At 40.5% G+C, this 14,524-nt stretch overlaps 1 protein-coding gene across 2 annotated transcripts in view; it reads left to right on the top strand.

The window, feature by feature from the left end:
• DSG2 (desmoglein 2) overlaps positions 1-10,282 on the top strand; it is a 47,530-nt gene extending 37,248 nt beyond the window's left edge. For both annotated transcript variants that reach the window (XM_082853639.1, XM_082853640.1), the window contains 4 exons: positions 2,558-2,785; positions 4,706-4,827; positions 5,352-5,687; positions 7,336-10,282. In XM_082853639.1, coding sequence (XP_082709765.1) covers positions 2,558-2,785; positions 4,706-4,827; positions 5,352-5,687; positions 7,336-8,355 — 1,706 coding nt within the window. In that variant the 3' untranslated portion in view covers positions 8,356-10,282. The remainder of the gene's footprint in view (positions 1-2,557; positions 2,786-4,705; positions 4,828-5,351; positions 5,688-7,335) is intronic.
• Positions 10,283-14,524: the final 4,242 nt, after the last annotated feature.

Raw genomic sequence — 14,524 nt, 5'->3', positions numbered from 1 at the left:
CTTTGTATTCATCCATCTTTGCCTTGCAAGTAAATTAGTTTTTAATAAATGTTATACATATATCAGAAAAAGTTTTAAACTGTTCTAACTGATCATTATTTTTACTCATGGGAAAACTGGTCATTATTTTTATTCATGTTGAAAGAAAATTTCTTAAATAATCATCAGTCAGATTTTTTAAAAAATAAGATAAAAGGTCATTTGCACAACACTTTCTGTGTAATATTCTTGCCAAAAATGTGTAGCCTGAATCCAATCATGAGGAAACAGTCAGACAAATTCAAACTGTGGAAAATCCTTTAAAATAAGTGGACTTCAAAAAGGTCAAAGTCCTGAAAGGCCAAAAGAAAGTTAGGACTGTTATAGATTATTAATAGAGACTAAGGTGACAGCTAAATGCAGGGCGTAATCTTTGATTGGATCCAGGATCATAAAAAAAAACAAAAAACAAAAGCCAGAGAGAGTAAGAGCAAGAACTGTAAAGGGCATTTTTACAACAGTTGAAAAGTTTGACTATGGGTTATATATTAAATATATTATTATATCAAGAATGAATTTCTTGAGAGGGTTAATATCCTTTGGTCTTAGAAGATTTATTCTGAAGAACATCATGAGATCTGCAACTTACCTTGAAATAGTTCAGGGGGAAATAAGTGTGCATGTAGAGAGAAAGTATTGTTGTAAAATGTAAACAATTTATGAAGGGTTTATCAATATTCATTGTAATAGTCTTTCAGGTTTTCATATATACCGTGAAATTTGAAAAATTTCAAATACACAGTGTTGGGAACAAAATGGGTGGGACTGGATGAAACAAGATTGGCCCATTGTTGAAAATTATTAAAGCTGGAGATGGGTACCATGGGAGTTAATTATGCTCTTTCCTGGATTACGTCTGTTTGAAAATTGCCTTAATAAAGTTCTTTTTTTTTTTGCGGTACGCGGGCCTCTCACTGTTGTGGCCTCTCCTGTTGCGGAGCACAGGCTCCGGACGCGCAGGCCCAGCAGCCATGGCTCATGGGCCCAGCCACTTCGCGGCATGTGGGATCCTCCTGGACTGGGGCACGAACCCGCGTCCCCTGCATCGGCAGGCGGACTCCCAACCACTGCGCCACCAGGGAAGCCCCAATAAAGTTCTTTTAAGAAATAGTAAAATATAGGGACTTCCCTGTTGGCCCAGTGGGTAAGACTCCGCACTCCCAATGCAGGGGGCCAGGGTTCAATCCCTAGCCCCGGAACTAGATCCCACATGCCGCAACTAAGAGCCCGCATGCTGCAACAAAATCCTGGTGCTGCAACTAAGACCCAGCACAGCCAAAATAAATAAATAAATACATATTAAAAAAAAGAAATAGTAAAATAAAGGTCATTCGATGGAAATGTCATTTAACTCTCCACTTGTCTGTCACTGTATCCCAGTAATGGAAGAGTTCCTAACATCTGGTAAACCACACACATTTGTTAACATTAGTCATCATAAAAGGATGGTATGTCCAGATCTGATCCTTTGCTATTCACCTGCATATGTGGACTAATTTCATCAAGCACACAGTGAATTCAATAGAGAAGTTATGAAATAATAAAGCTTCTAACTGGAGCTAACAATTATTAGCTATTAAAGAATGTTTCTGTAGACTCACAGACGTAGAGAACAAACTAGTGGTTACCACTGGGGAGAGGGAAGTGGGGAGGAACAAGATGGGGTAGGGGATTAAGAGGTACAATCTACTATGTTAAAATAAATAAGCTACAAGGATATATTGTACACCACAGGGAATATAGCCAATATTTTATAATAACTATAAATGGAGTATAACCTTTAAAACTTGTGAATCCCTGTGTTGTACACCTAAAACTTATATAATATAATCAACTATACCTCAATAAATTTTTTTTTTTTTTTTTTTTTTTTTTTTGCGGTACACAGACCTCTCACTGTTGTGGCCTCTCCCGTTGCGGAGCCTGTGCTCTGGACGTGCAGGCTCAGCGGCCATGGCTCATGGGCTCAGCCGCTCCGCGGCATGTGGGATCTTCCCAGACCGGGGCACGAACCCGTGTCCCCTGCATTGGCAGGCGGACTCTCAACCACTGCACCACCAGGGAAGCCCAAATTTTTTAAATTTATTTATTTTTGGCTGTGTGGGGTCTTCGTTGCTGTGCACGGGCTTTCTCTAGTTGTGGTGAGCGGGTCTACTCTTCGTTGCAGTGCGCGGGCTTCTCATTGCGGTGGCTTCTCTTGTTTCGGAGCACGGGCTCTAGGCACGCTGGCTTCAGTAGTGGTGGCAAGAGGGCTCATTAGTTATGGCTCATGGGCTCTAGAGTGCAGGCTCAGTAGTTGTGGCACACAGGCTTAGTTGCTCCGCGGCGTGTGGGATCCTCCCAGACCAGGGCTCAAACCCATGTCCCCTGCACTGGCAGGCAGACTCTTAACCCACTGCGCCACTAGGGAAGCCCCTATATCTCAATAAATCTTAAAAAAAGAATGTTTCTGTAATGTAATCTTGCCCTTCCTTGGTAATCACTCATTTTTATTTCCTTTTTTATCTTGTCCTTGCAGGTACCAGCATGCTACTGCAACAAAAGGAAGGAACGCTTGGGAGGAGTGACATTCACTTGCTGATTGCAGATAGTAAAGGCTTCAGTTGCCCTGAAAAGCAAGTCCTTAAACTCACCGTCTGCAAGTGTGTGGGAGGCGGTGGCTGTGTAGAAATGTGGATTGACTCCTACGCTGGCCTCGGACCTGCAGCAATCGCGCTTATAATGTTTGCCCTTCTGCTCTTGCTACGTAAGTATTTTAAAAGCTACATTTTAGCTCTTTTAGTAATGTTAGTATTTTAAAAGCTACACTTTAGCTCTTTTAGTAATGTTAGTACCTTTTTAGGGTTTTTTTTTTTTTTTAGTATTTTGTTACTACGGTAGTCATTGATTTCTTTTGTTTTTCTATAATCACACACACTAGAATGCTATTGAGGGTGAGTAGGGAAGCAAGGATTGATCATTGATAAATTCACCAAAAGTTATTGAAGTGCTCTTCCAAATTTTGTTTTATAAGAATGTATCATCTCCTGATTTAAATAACCAAGGTTATTGTACATGCTCTTCAACACCCTTTTAACTTAAACCTTTTTGGTGTCTCCATTTTGATAAGCTCTACGTGAGGGAGGGATGTCGTCTGCTCTTCCATACCCAGTGCTGCGAACAGCACCTTGTGCATAGAAAGCTGTCAGAAAAGATTTGTTGCATGCGTTTAGATTATGGTTACAAGGTTATTTTACAAACTCATCTTTTTCCCATCGATCCTTGCTTTTCACATTCATCTTGTCAGAGCTCCACCTCCCCAGACCCTCTGCTTGGCTTGCCTCTTCACCTGCCCCAACAGGAGCCAGACCCTCTGAGCACTTGTATGTTTCCCAACAGTGACAACCAGCCCTCCCCTCCCTGCATGCCCCCCAACGACCTTGGGTTTCCTTTCACTGAAGAACAGAAGACTGCAGCCTGGGGTCGTGTGGAACCAGTCCACTTGACCCCTGCTCATGGGCAGAGAAACGCCTCCAGGGCAGCCTCAGTTATTACAGTGTCAGAAGACGAGCTTGTCAAAGCCATTAGTAGATGTTCAATTGAATGCACAGCACTCAACAGTTTATAGTGCACTTTTATACCATCATCTCCATTCAATGGGTAAAAATACAGACATGATGATAAATGACTTGTCTCAGCTTACCAAGTTTATAGGTAGGTAGGACTACATCTTTTACCTGGAGATTCCTTGCATTGCCTTCTCATCTCAGATTTCCCAGCACCTAACATGGTGCCTCGCACATGGCAGACACTTGATAAACATCTGTTGAATTACCCCTGGCTGATTTCAGTCTTTTCATTACGCATAGCAACTATAGGGACTATTATATAAAAAGGAGCCTAGGGAGTAGTCAGCTCTTCCTTGGAAGCTGCCACATGGGAGCGTCAATAAAAGCTAATTTGGGGTGGGCTGCTTGCAGATGTAGTTAATTCTTTACTCTGTTGATCAAGGGGCCAGCATTGGCCTTTACTTCATCCTGGAGGTAGAATAAAATTGAAGGAGGGAGCTCTGAAATTTTATTAACTTCTAGATAAAATGTTATATATATTCTAAGGGTTTTTAATGTGGAATCACTTTAGAAAATAGTACTTAGGTAATTCAAAGGTTAACTGGAACCTCAGTGAGTCATGCCTTCTGCCAAATTCTACTCTAGGGTAAAGTGGTGAAGTATTATAGAAGTTCTCATGTTCTAGAATATTTGAATATATTAAAGCTTTTCTACCCTTAGGGACTTATGATTTCTTTTTTAACACATATATATATTTTAGATGGTGAATTTTCTCATATTAAAAATTAAAGTGGTTTAAAAAAAAAACAAAAATTTCAGCCTTTAAGTTGGTTTTGATGATTTGGATAGTATCAAATCCAGTCTTGGTGTTCCACTTGTTGACCACAGTCTTTGTGATGGCCAAGAACTCTGAATCCGTAAGACTCCCTCATCCTGCCTTTAGGCTTTGGTATAACTCACCCGAAACAGGCTTGGTGACGTTAGATCAGGGGAAGAAAAGAAAAACAGAAAAATAGGGCTGTAAATAAGTGAAGACTGAACTCAGGAAGTGATAACGCAAATTCCAAAATTATGCAACATAAATTTGAAAATCTGTACTCAATTTTGTTTCTGTCCAGTTGTACCACTTCTACTGCTGAAGTGCCATTGTGGGAAGGGCGCCAAAGGCTTTACCCCCATCCCTGGTACCATAGAGATGCTGCATCCTTGGAACAACGAAGGGGCACCACCTGAAGACAAGGTCAGATAATCAGATGTCAACAGAACACGTCTTCTTTTCTGCTTTAAAGGGGCCTTGGGAAGTGTTTCTAACACCTTAGGTCATGAGAGAGTAAAGTGGTTACTACAGGTTTCATTCGCATGCCTTCGTTAAACACAGGGCTCGAATAACAACTTACTTTGTATTTGTTGCCAGGACAGAGCTGAGGTGGTTTTGCTCTACCCTGACAGGTCCTAAGTTACAGAGAATGTAGAAGAAGCATCAGGCAGTGACACCGAGAATGTAGAACAAAGGTGAAAGAGAGGAAGCGTGTGTAGGGATTTAGGTAGAAATGTTTGTCCCGGTATTACATGGCTGTCTTCCACAGCCAGGTGCTTCTACATTTCCATTCCACGCGATGCATAGGGCCGGCAGAAGTCATTCAAGCTAAGTTTTCCTAATTTGCCTCTGCGGAAATATCTTATTCCCTGCATACGCTCACTTAGCTCAGGTCCCTCTACCAACCGTACTGACCGTCCGTGACTCGGCTGTATTTGCTCTCACAGGCAGTGCTGCCTCTTCTAGAGGCAGACCACAGAGACTGTGCAGCTGTAGGCGGCGGAGCAGGGGCTGTGACCACCAAGGGTGCTGCCGTGAAAGGAAGCAGCTCCGCTTCCTTTATCAAAGGGCAGCATGAGATGTCCGAGGTGGACGGCCGATGGGAGGAATACAGGAGCTTCATCTCAGGGGGGGCCACCCAGGTTACAGGGACAGCAGGAGCGTTGATGACCCCGGAAACCCTTAGGACCACGAGAGCCACGGTGGCTTCTAGAGAAGTGGCCGGAGCTCGAGCAGCTGCGGTGGCAGTGAATGAGGAATTCTTAAGAAGTTATTTCACTGAAGTAAGTGGTGTTTTTTATGTATTGGCGGGGAAAGGGGGGCGGACATTTCTATGTGAACGTGATGTTATCAGGGTAATCATTTTCTTGGACCTAAATGGGACATCGTTCCTTTCATTAAGAGAATGCTTACAGGCAATGAGAAAGGAGAGGTGTGACCCACTGGGTCAGTCAGCCAGCTCAATTGTGTGGTGACAACAGATGACCCCACGATCTTGCTTCTCGCCAGGGCGTATTTCCCACATTCATGCTTTTGCCCCTCGATGCAGCTCTGCTCTGCCCCATGTGGTCCGCATTCCAAGATGTGTGCTGAGAGCACAGCTTGTGCCCAGGAAGCTGGCGTCCTTGGGGCGCAGGGAACAGAGCAATGCCAAACCTGGCAATGACCCCCAAAGCCACTGCCTTTTCCCACTCACGTTTCATTGGCCAATGCGAGTCACATGACCAGGCTGATGTCAGTGGGTCAGAAAGTGCTGTCCCCCTGCAGGAGCAGACTTGCTAGGGATGCGCCGGGCAGGGTGGGAGGGGAGAGACTGTGTGACCTAAACACAATCCGTTATGTCCCTTTAAGTGTTTTCTTTTGAAGGCAAGTACTTGGTTCACTATTGAGGTGGTTCATAAAAAATGAGAAGGAAAGTTTCAGGAAAGATGATGGGATGCAGTCAGAAGCTCATGCCTGGGATTAGAAATTAGAAGCTTCTCTTGAGGACAGGGTCATGCCTGGGAATGGGATGGGCAGAGTCAGATTGCTCGGGGCCTGAAGGACCCTAGAGGAGTGAGGGGATGGGCTTCCACAGAGGCCCGTTTATTTCTGCCCCCTCCCATCTGCATGGCTGCAAATGACCCGAGTGCTTTCCCACTTGCTGCTCCCTCCCATTCTCCCTTCTGTCATACCATCTGCCCGCCCCCAAGTAGACGGGGAAATGGTGATTTGGTCAGTGTCAAGGAAGAGCACTTCTCGTCCATTTCCCGTCTCACTGCTGGGCTCCACTCTGGTGTCCTGTTTTATTTCAGTATCTTTTTCCCTCTCTGCTCTAATCCTGCGTGAACCAGTCTGGATGATGTATGTGTGCTCAGCTTTTAATTTGGAAATCATTTCAAACTCATCAGAAATTTTGCAAGAATAATAGGAAGTTTGAACTCCTATATAGTCTTCACCCAGATTACCCAAATGTTAACATTTTGCCACATTTGCTTTTTGCCTTTTCTCCCTCCCTCCCTCCGTCTCTCTGTCACTCTTTCTCTCTCACACAGACACACCCACACATGCACACGCACATCCTCTTACATTACCACAGTACAGAGATTGAACAGTGACACGTTGCATATTTCAGTTTAGCCAGTTATCCCCAAAATGTCTTTTATAGCCACTGTTTTTCCCGTCTAGGGCCCTGCTTTCCATTTAGTTGTCATGACACTTCTGTCTCCTTTAACCTGAAACAATGCCCTCTGCCTTTCTCATCTTTCATGATATGAATATTTTTTAAGAATACAGGCCAGTCCTGTTGTAGGATGTCCTTCAATTTGTGCTTCTCTGGTGTTTCTTGTCTAACTACAAGACAGAGGTTAAACATTTTGAGCAGGGATCTAGAGGCTTGTTCTTAAAGGAAGTGCATCACTCATTGTATGCCTGTTCTTCTTTCCGTTTTAGAAAGCTGCCTCTTATGCCGAGGAAGATGACATTCACACAGCCAAAGACTGCCTTCTGGTTTACTCTCAGGAAGAAACTGACTCTCTCCAGGGTTCCATTGGCTGTTGCAGTTTTATTGAAGGAGAGCTAGATGACGGCTTCTTAGATGACTTAGGATGGAAATTCAAGACACTCGCTGAAGTTTGCTGGGGTCAAAAAATAGAGATGGATATGGAAATCGAGCAGAGGCCAAAACCTATGAGAGAAACAGACGTGAAGGCAGCTTCACATTCATTCTATGAGCAAACCAGGGTTAATTCCGAGAATACTTATCCCTCCAGTAGCAGCTTTCAAGTTCCAAAACCTTTGCATGAAGCAAACACAGAGCAAGTCACTCAGGAAATAGTCACTGAAAAATCTGTGTCTTCTAGGCAGGCTCAAAAGGTAGCTGCACCACTTTCAGATCCATTGGCTTCTGGTAACGTGGTAGTGACAGAAACTTCCTATACCACGGGCTCCACAGTGCCACTGAGCACTGTGGTCCTGGACCCCAGACAGTCCGAAGGCCTGATGGTGACAGAGCGGGTCTATGCCCCGGCGTCCCTCTTGGGAGAGCAGCAGTACGCTAGCGAGGGTGGCATCATGGTTACTGAGAGAGTCATCCAGCCTCACGGGGGCTCACCTGGCCCCCTGGAGGGCACCCTGCATCTGCCCGACGCACACTATGTTATGGTGCGGGAAAGAGAGCGCTTCCTCACCCCCAGCTCCCGTGTGCAGCCCCCTCTGGCCGCGCACAGTGTAGCCGTAGGACAGAACGTGACAGTGATGGAAAGAGTGCTAACACCAGCTTCCACTCTGCAATCTAATTACCAGATTCCTTCCGAAACCTCTGTAATGGCCAAAAAGACTGTGGTTTCTGGAGCTGGAGTCCCGGGCCCTCCGCCAGACTCAGGCTTCAAGGAGTCTAGTCATTCTAATTATACAATAACCACATCTTCCACCAGGGTCTCCAAGCCTAGCACAGTCCAGCAGTTCTCCTAACCAGACACTGCCCCAGAGTTCAGCTAGCAGTGACTCATTTCATGTTTTCAAAGGACCTGGCTTTTCATGAGCCTTACAGATGTAAGAGGCACATATACCTCGGGCTTCAAATTTTTCTCAGTCACTAATATGCAGAGAACCTCACTGTCTCAGCTTCTAGGAGTGCAATTCAGAAATGCCCCAGGACTTACTGAGGGGGCATAATGATGATGCTGTGACTTAGGTGCCTTTGAGCGACTTATGGCCAAACAATACTCACAAAGCAAGTTAAATAGAGAATAAATCTGGCTTCTAAGAATTTTATCAAATTAACAAAGTGTCCAGTTCATGAGCCATCCGACAGAGCCCCCCATGAAACTGAGTGGGCCTCTTTGCCTACCATGTTAACATTTAACATTGCTGTTCTATATTCCATACGTTCCTGCACCTAGCAGATTATCAACAACTTATTTATCCAAAGATACACGCACAGTTTGAGTGACCCATTTTGCTTGTTTGATTTCCTTAAAACTAGAGGCCCTTCAATCCACGTAAGGTTAATTGAATTTTGGAACACTGACATGGTAAGAACACACATTGTGTGTTTCTGTGCACATAACTGTGTGTGTGTGTGTGTGTGTGTGTGTGCGCGCGTGTGATTCTGTGTGTGTGCATGTGTTGTATGACCTCAAAAATAGCATTATACCTTCCCTTTGTCACTCAATAATCATGAAAATATTAAATACTTCAAATTCAGTAGAATAATTCAGGGCAAAATTCATAAATATAAAATCACTTTATTTTTATAGGAATAATATACTATTAAAAAACTCAGGATACATTATCTTCTAATTTAGTACGTCTAAATTAACTATATACATGGTGGTAAGAATCCTTTTCACTGCTATAAATCCTCAGTGCCTACCATGGGTGCCAAATCAATATTTGTAGAATTAAACTGAATTTTAGAAGCTACTCTCTTTTATCTATACTTGCAAAAAATACTGAAAGACCCTATAATTTCTATAATTATGAGTTTGAAATTATGATTTATTCCATATCTCAAAGTCCTTGACTAGCTGGTCATGGCTTACTACATGGAATATTAAATATTGTGTAGCTGACCTGAATTTGTACATCTTGCCTTTCTTTCTGAAAAGTGTTTTGGGTGTTTTGGCCAAATAAATAGAGTATTTTTATTGCTCCCTGAAGAAATGATCCATTTCAGATTTCAAAGTATAAGTGCATATCAGTAATTAATTATATAAATATCCTCCACAACAAAATAATTTCCATAAATTTCAAAGGCTATGATTTCATGAATTTTTAATATATTTACTAGGAAAATGAATCTCTAAAAATTCATTTTGTGGCACACTTTTAAAAATGTGTTATGCAAAAGGTTTATACTTTTTTACTCCCACTGACGTGTATGAATAAAAGGCAAATATTTTTAGACACCATAAGCCTGTGGCCAAAATGAAGGTCACTGTTCCATGCTATAAATTTTTTATTCTCTACGTACTAATTGTTTTTGCTTTTCTTTCATTATAGACTTAGTAGTTATTTTTTGCCAAGTCTGCAACAAGAATATCACTACTGTGTGAAAATGTGAATGTGACCTATGTACTCCAGACAAAACTTGGTCTTAAATTTCCTCCTCAGACAGGCTTAAAAAACCTAACATGTCTCCTATATATAAAGTCACCACATTTCCTAAATGATTTTCTTTGTTCCTGAAAGGGTGATTGTATTAGTTTTTACATTTGTCCTATGGAAGAAACGTTGTAATTGTATGTGTATCATCAAAATATTTAAATAAAAAGGCGACCTTCTCTGCAGCCTCTTGCCCATATCTTCTTATTGCCCCCATCTTCTTACTGCCCATATCTTCTTTTTTTTTTTCCTTGTTAAATAAGGTCTATTTTTTTTTGGAATTTTTGAATTTTATTTTACTTATTTTTTTATACAGCAGGTTCTTATTAGTCATCAATTTTATACACATCAGTGTATACATGTCAATCCCAAACTCCCAGTTCATCCCACCACCACCACCCAACGCTGCTTTCCCTCCTTAGTGTCCATACGTTTGTTCTCTACATCTGTGTCTCAATTTCTGCCCTACAAACTGGTTCATCTGTACGATTTTTCTAGGTTCCATATATCTGCGTTAATATACGATATTTGTTTTTCTCTTTCTGACTTACTTCACTCTGTATGACAGTCTCTAGATCCATCCACATCTCTACAAATGACCCAGTTTCATTCATTTTTATGGCTGAGTAATAGTCCATTGTATATATATACCACATCTTCTTTCTCCATTCGTCTGTCGATGGGCATTTAGGTTGCTTCCATGACCTGGCTATTGTAAATAGTGCTGCACTGAACATTGGGGTGCATGTGTCTTTTTGAATTATGGTTTTCTCTGGGCATATGCCCAGTAGTGGGATTGTTGGGTCATATGGTAATTCTATTTTTAGTTTTTAAAGGAACCTCCATACTGTTCTCCATAGTGGCTGTATCAATTTACATTCCCACCAACACTGCAAGAGGGTTCCCTTTTCTCCACATCATCTCCAGCATTTGTTGTTTGTACATTTTCTGATGATGCCCATTCTAACTGGTGTGAGGTGATAACTCATTGTAGTTTTGATTTGCATTTCTCTAATAATTAGTTGAGCAGCTTTTCATATGTTTCTTGGCCATCTGTATGTCTTCTTTGGAGAAATGTCTATCTAGGTCTTCTGCCCATTTTTTGATTGGGTTGTTTCTTTTTTTAATATTGAGCTGCATGAGTTGTTTATATATTTTGGAGATTAATTCTTTGTCCGTTGATTCATTTGCAAATATTTTCTCCCATTCTGAGGGTTGTCTTTTCGTCTTGTTTATGGTTTCCTTTGCTGTGCAAAAGCTTTGAAGTTTCATTAGGTCCCATTTGTTTATTTTTGCTTTTATTTCCATTACTCTAGGAGGTGAATCAGAAAAGATCTTGCTGTGATTTATGTCAAAGAGTCTTCTGCCTATGTTTTCCTCTAAGAGTTTTATAGTGTCCGCTCTTACATTTAGGTCTCTAATCCATTTTGAGTTTATTTTTGTGTATGGTGTTAGGGAGTGTTCTAATTTCATTCTTTTACATGTAGCTGTCCAGTTTTCCCAGCACCACTTATTGAAGAGACTGTCTTTTCTCTATTGTATATCCTTGCCTCCTTTGTCATAGATTGGTTGACCATAGGTGCGTGGGTTTATCTCTGGGCTTTCTATCTTGTTCCATTGATCTATATTTCTGTTTTTGTGCCAGTACCATATTGTCTTGATTACTGTAGCTTTGTAGTATAGTCTGAAGTCAGGGAGTCTGATTCCTCCAAGTGCATTTTTTTCCCTCAAGACTGCTTTGGCTATACGGGGTCTTTTGTGTCTCCATACAAATTTTAAGATTTTTTGTTCTAGTTCTGTAAAAAATGCCGTTGGTAATTTGGTAGGGATTGCATTGAATCTGTAGGTTGCTTTGGGTAGTATAGTCATTTTCACAATATTGATTCTTCTAATCCAAGAACATGGTATATCTCTCCACCTGTTGGTATCATCTTTAATTTCTTTCATCAGTGTCTTATAGTTTTCTGCATACAGCTCTTTTGTCTCCATAGGTAAGTTTATTCCTAGGTATTTTATTCTTTTTGTTACAATGGTAAGTGGGAGTGTTTCCTTAATTTCTCTTTCAGATTTTTCATCATTTGTATATAGGAATGCAAGAGATTTCTGTGCATTAATTTTGTACCCTGCAACTTTACCAAATTCATTGATTAGCTCTAGTAGTTTTCTGGTGGCATCTTTAGGATTCTCTATGTATAGTATCATGTCATCTGCAAACAGTGAGTTTTACTTCTTCTTTTCCAACTTGTATTCCTTTTCTTTCTTTTTCTTCTCTGATTGCCGTAGCTAGGACTTCCAAAACCATGTTGACTAATAGTGGTGAGAGTGGACATCCTTGTCTTGTTCCTGATCTTAGAGGAAATGCTTTCAGTTTTACACCATTGAGAATGATGTTTGCTGTGGGTTTTTCATATATGGCCTTTATTATGTTGAGGTAGGTCCTCTATGTCCACTTTCTGGAGAGTTTTTATCATAAATGGGTGTTGAATTTTGTCAAAAGTTTTTTTCTGCATCTATTGAGATGATCATATGGTTTTCTTCAATTTTTTAATATGGTGTATCACATTGATTGATTTGCATATATTGAAGAATCCTTGCATCCCTGGGATGAATCCCACTTGAGCATGGTGTATGATTCTTTTAATGTGTCGTTGGACTCTGTTGGCTAGTATTTTGTTGAGGATTTTGCCATCTATATTCATCAGTGATATTGGTCTGTAATTTTCTTTTTTTTGTAGTATCTTTGTCTGGTTTTGGTATCATGGTGATGGTGGCCTCAAAGAATGAGTTTGGGAGTGTTCCTTCCTCTGCAATTCTTTGGAAGAGTTTGAGAAGAATAGTGTTAACTCTTCTCTAAATGTTTGATAGAATTCACCTGTGAAGCCATCTGATCCTGGACTTTTGTTTGTTGGAAGATTTTTAATCACAGTTTCTATTTCATTACATGTAATTGCACTGTTCATATTTTCTATTTCTTCCTGGTTCAGTCTTGGAAGGTTAGACCTTTCTAAGAATTTGTCCATTTCTTCCAGGTTGTCCATTTTATTGGCAGAGAGCTGCTTGTAGTAGTCTCTTAGGATGCTTTGTATTTCTGCAGTGTCTGTTGTAACTTCTTTTTCATTTCTAATTTTATTGATTTGTGTCCTCTCCCTCTTTTTCTTCATGAGTCTGGCTAATGGTTTATCAATTTTGTTTATCTTCTCAAAGAACCAGCTATTAGTTTTATTGATCTTTCTATTGTTTTCTTTGTTTCTATTTCATTTATTTCTGATCTGATCTTTATGATTTCTTTCCTTCTGCTAACTTTGCGTTTTGTTTGTGTTTTCTCTAGTTTCTTTAGGTGTAAGGTTAGATTATTTGAGATTTTTCTTGTTTCTTGAGGTAGGCTTGTATAGCTATAAACTTCCCTCTTAGAACTGCTTTTGCTGCATCCCATAGGTTTTGGATCATTGTGTTTTCATTGTCATTTGTCTCCAGGTATTTTTTGATTTCCTCTTTGATTTCTTCAGTGATCTCTTGGTTATTTAGTGATGTATTGTTTAGCCTCCATGTGTTTGTGTTTTTTTACTTTATTTTCCCTGTAATTGATTTCTAATCTCATAGCGTTGTGGTCAGAAAAGAAGCTTGATATGATTTCAATTTTCCTAAATTTACTGATGCTTGATTTGTGGTCCACGATGTGATCTATCCTGGAGAATGTTCCATGTGCGCTTGAGAAGAAAGTGTAATCTGCTGTTTTAGGATGGAACGTCCTATAAATATCAATTAAATCTATCTGGTCTATTGTGTCATTTAAAACTTGTGTTTCCTTATTAATTTTCTGTTTGGAAGATCTGTCCATTGGTGTAAGTGAGGTGTTAAAGTCCCCCACTATTATTGTGTTACTGTCAATTTCCTCTTTTATAGCTGTTAGCAGTTGCCTTATGTATTGAGGTGTTCCTATGCTGGGTGCATATATATTTATAATTATTATATCTTCTTTTTGGATTGATCCCTTGATCTTTATGTAGTGTCCTTCCTTGTCTCTTGTAACATTCTTTATTTTAAAGTCTATTTTATCTGATATGAGTATTGCTCCTCCAGCTTTCTTTTGATTTCCATTTGCATGGAATATCTTCTTCCATCCCCTCACTTTCAGTCTGTATGTGTCTCTAGGTCTGAAGTGGGCCTCTTGTAGACAGCATATATATGGGTCTTGTTTTTTGTATCCATTCAGCAAGCCTGTATCTTTTGATTGGACCATTTAATCCATTCACATTTAAGGTAATTATCGATATGTATGTCCCTATGACCATTTCTTAATTGTTTTGGGTTTGTTAGTAGGTCCTTTTCTTCTCTTGTGTTTCCCACTTAGAGAAGTTCCTTTAGCATTTGTTGTAGAGCTGGTTTGGTAGTGCTGAATTCTCTTAGCTTTTGCTTGTCTGTAAAGCTTTTGATTTCTCCATCAAATCTGAATGGGATTCTTGCCAGATAGAGTAATCTTGGTTGTAGGTTCTTCCCTTTCATCACTTTAAGTATATCATGCCACTCTCTTCTG

The sequence above is a fragment of the Leucopleurus acutus genome (genome assembly GCF_964270905.1).
Source record: "Leucopleurus acutus genome assembly, chromosome: 13".
In the NCBI taxonomy this organism is placed as follows: Eukaryota; Metazoa; Chordata; class Mammalia; order Artiodactyla; family Delphinidae; genus Leucopleurus; species Leucopleurus acutus.
Note: the sequence above shows the minus strand (reverse complement) of the source record. Positions and strands in the feature narration are given on the sequence as shown.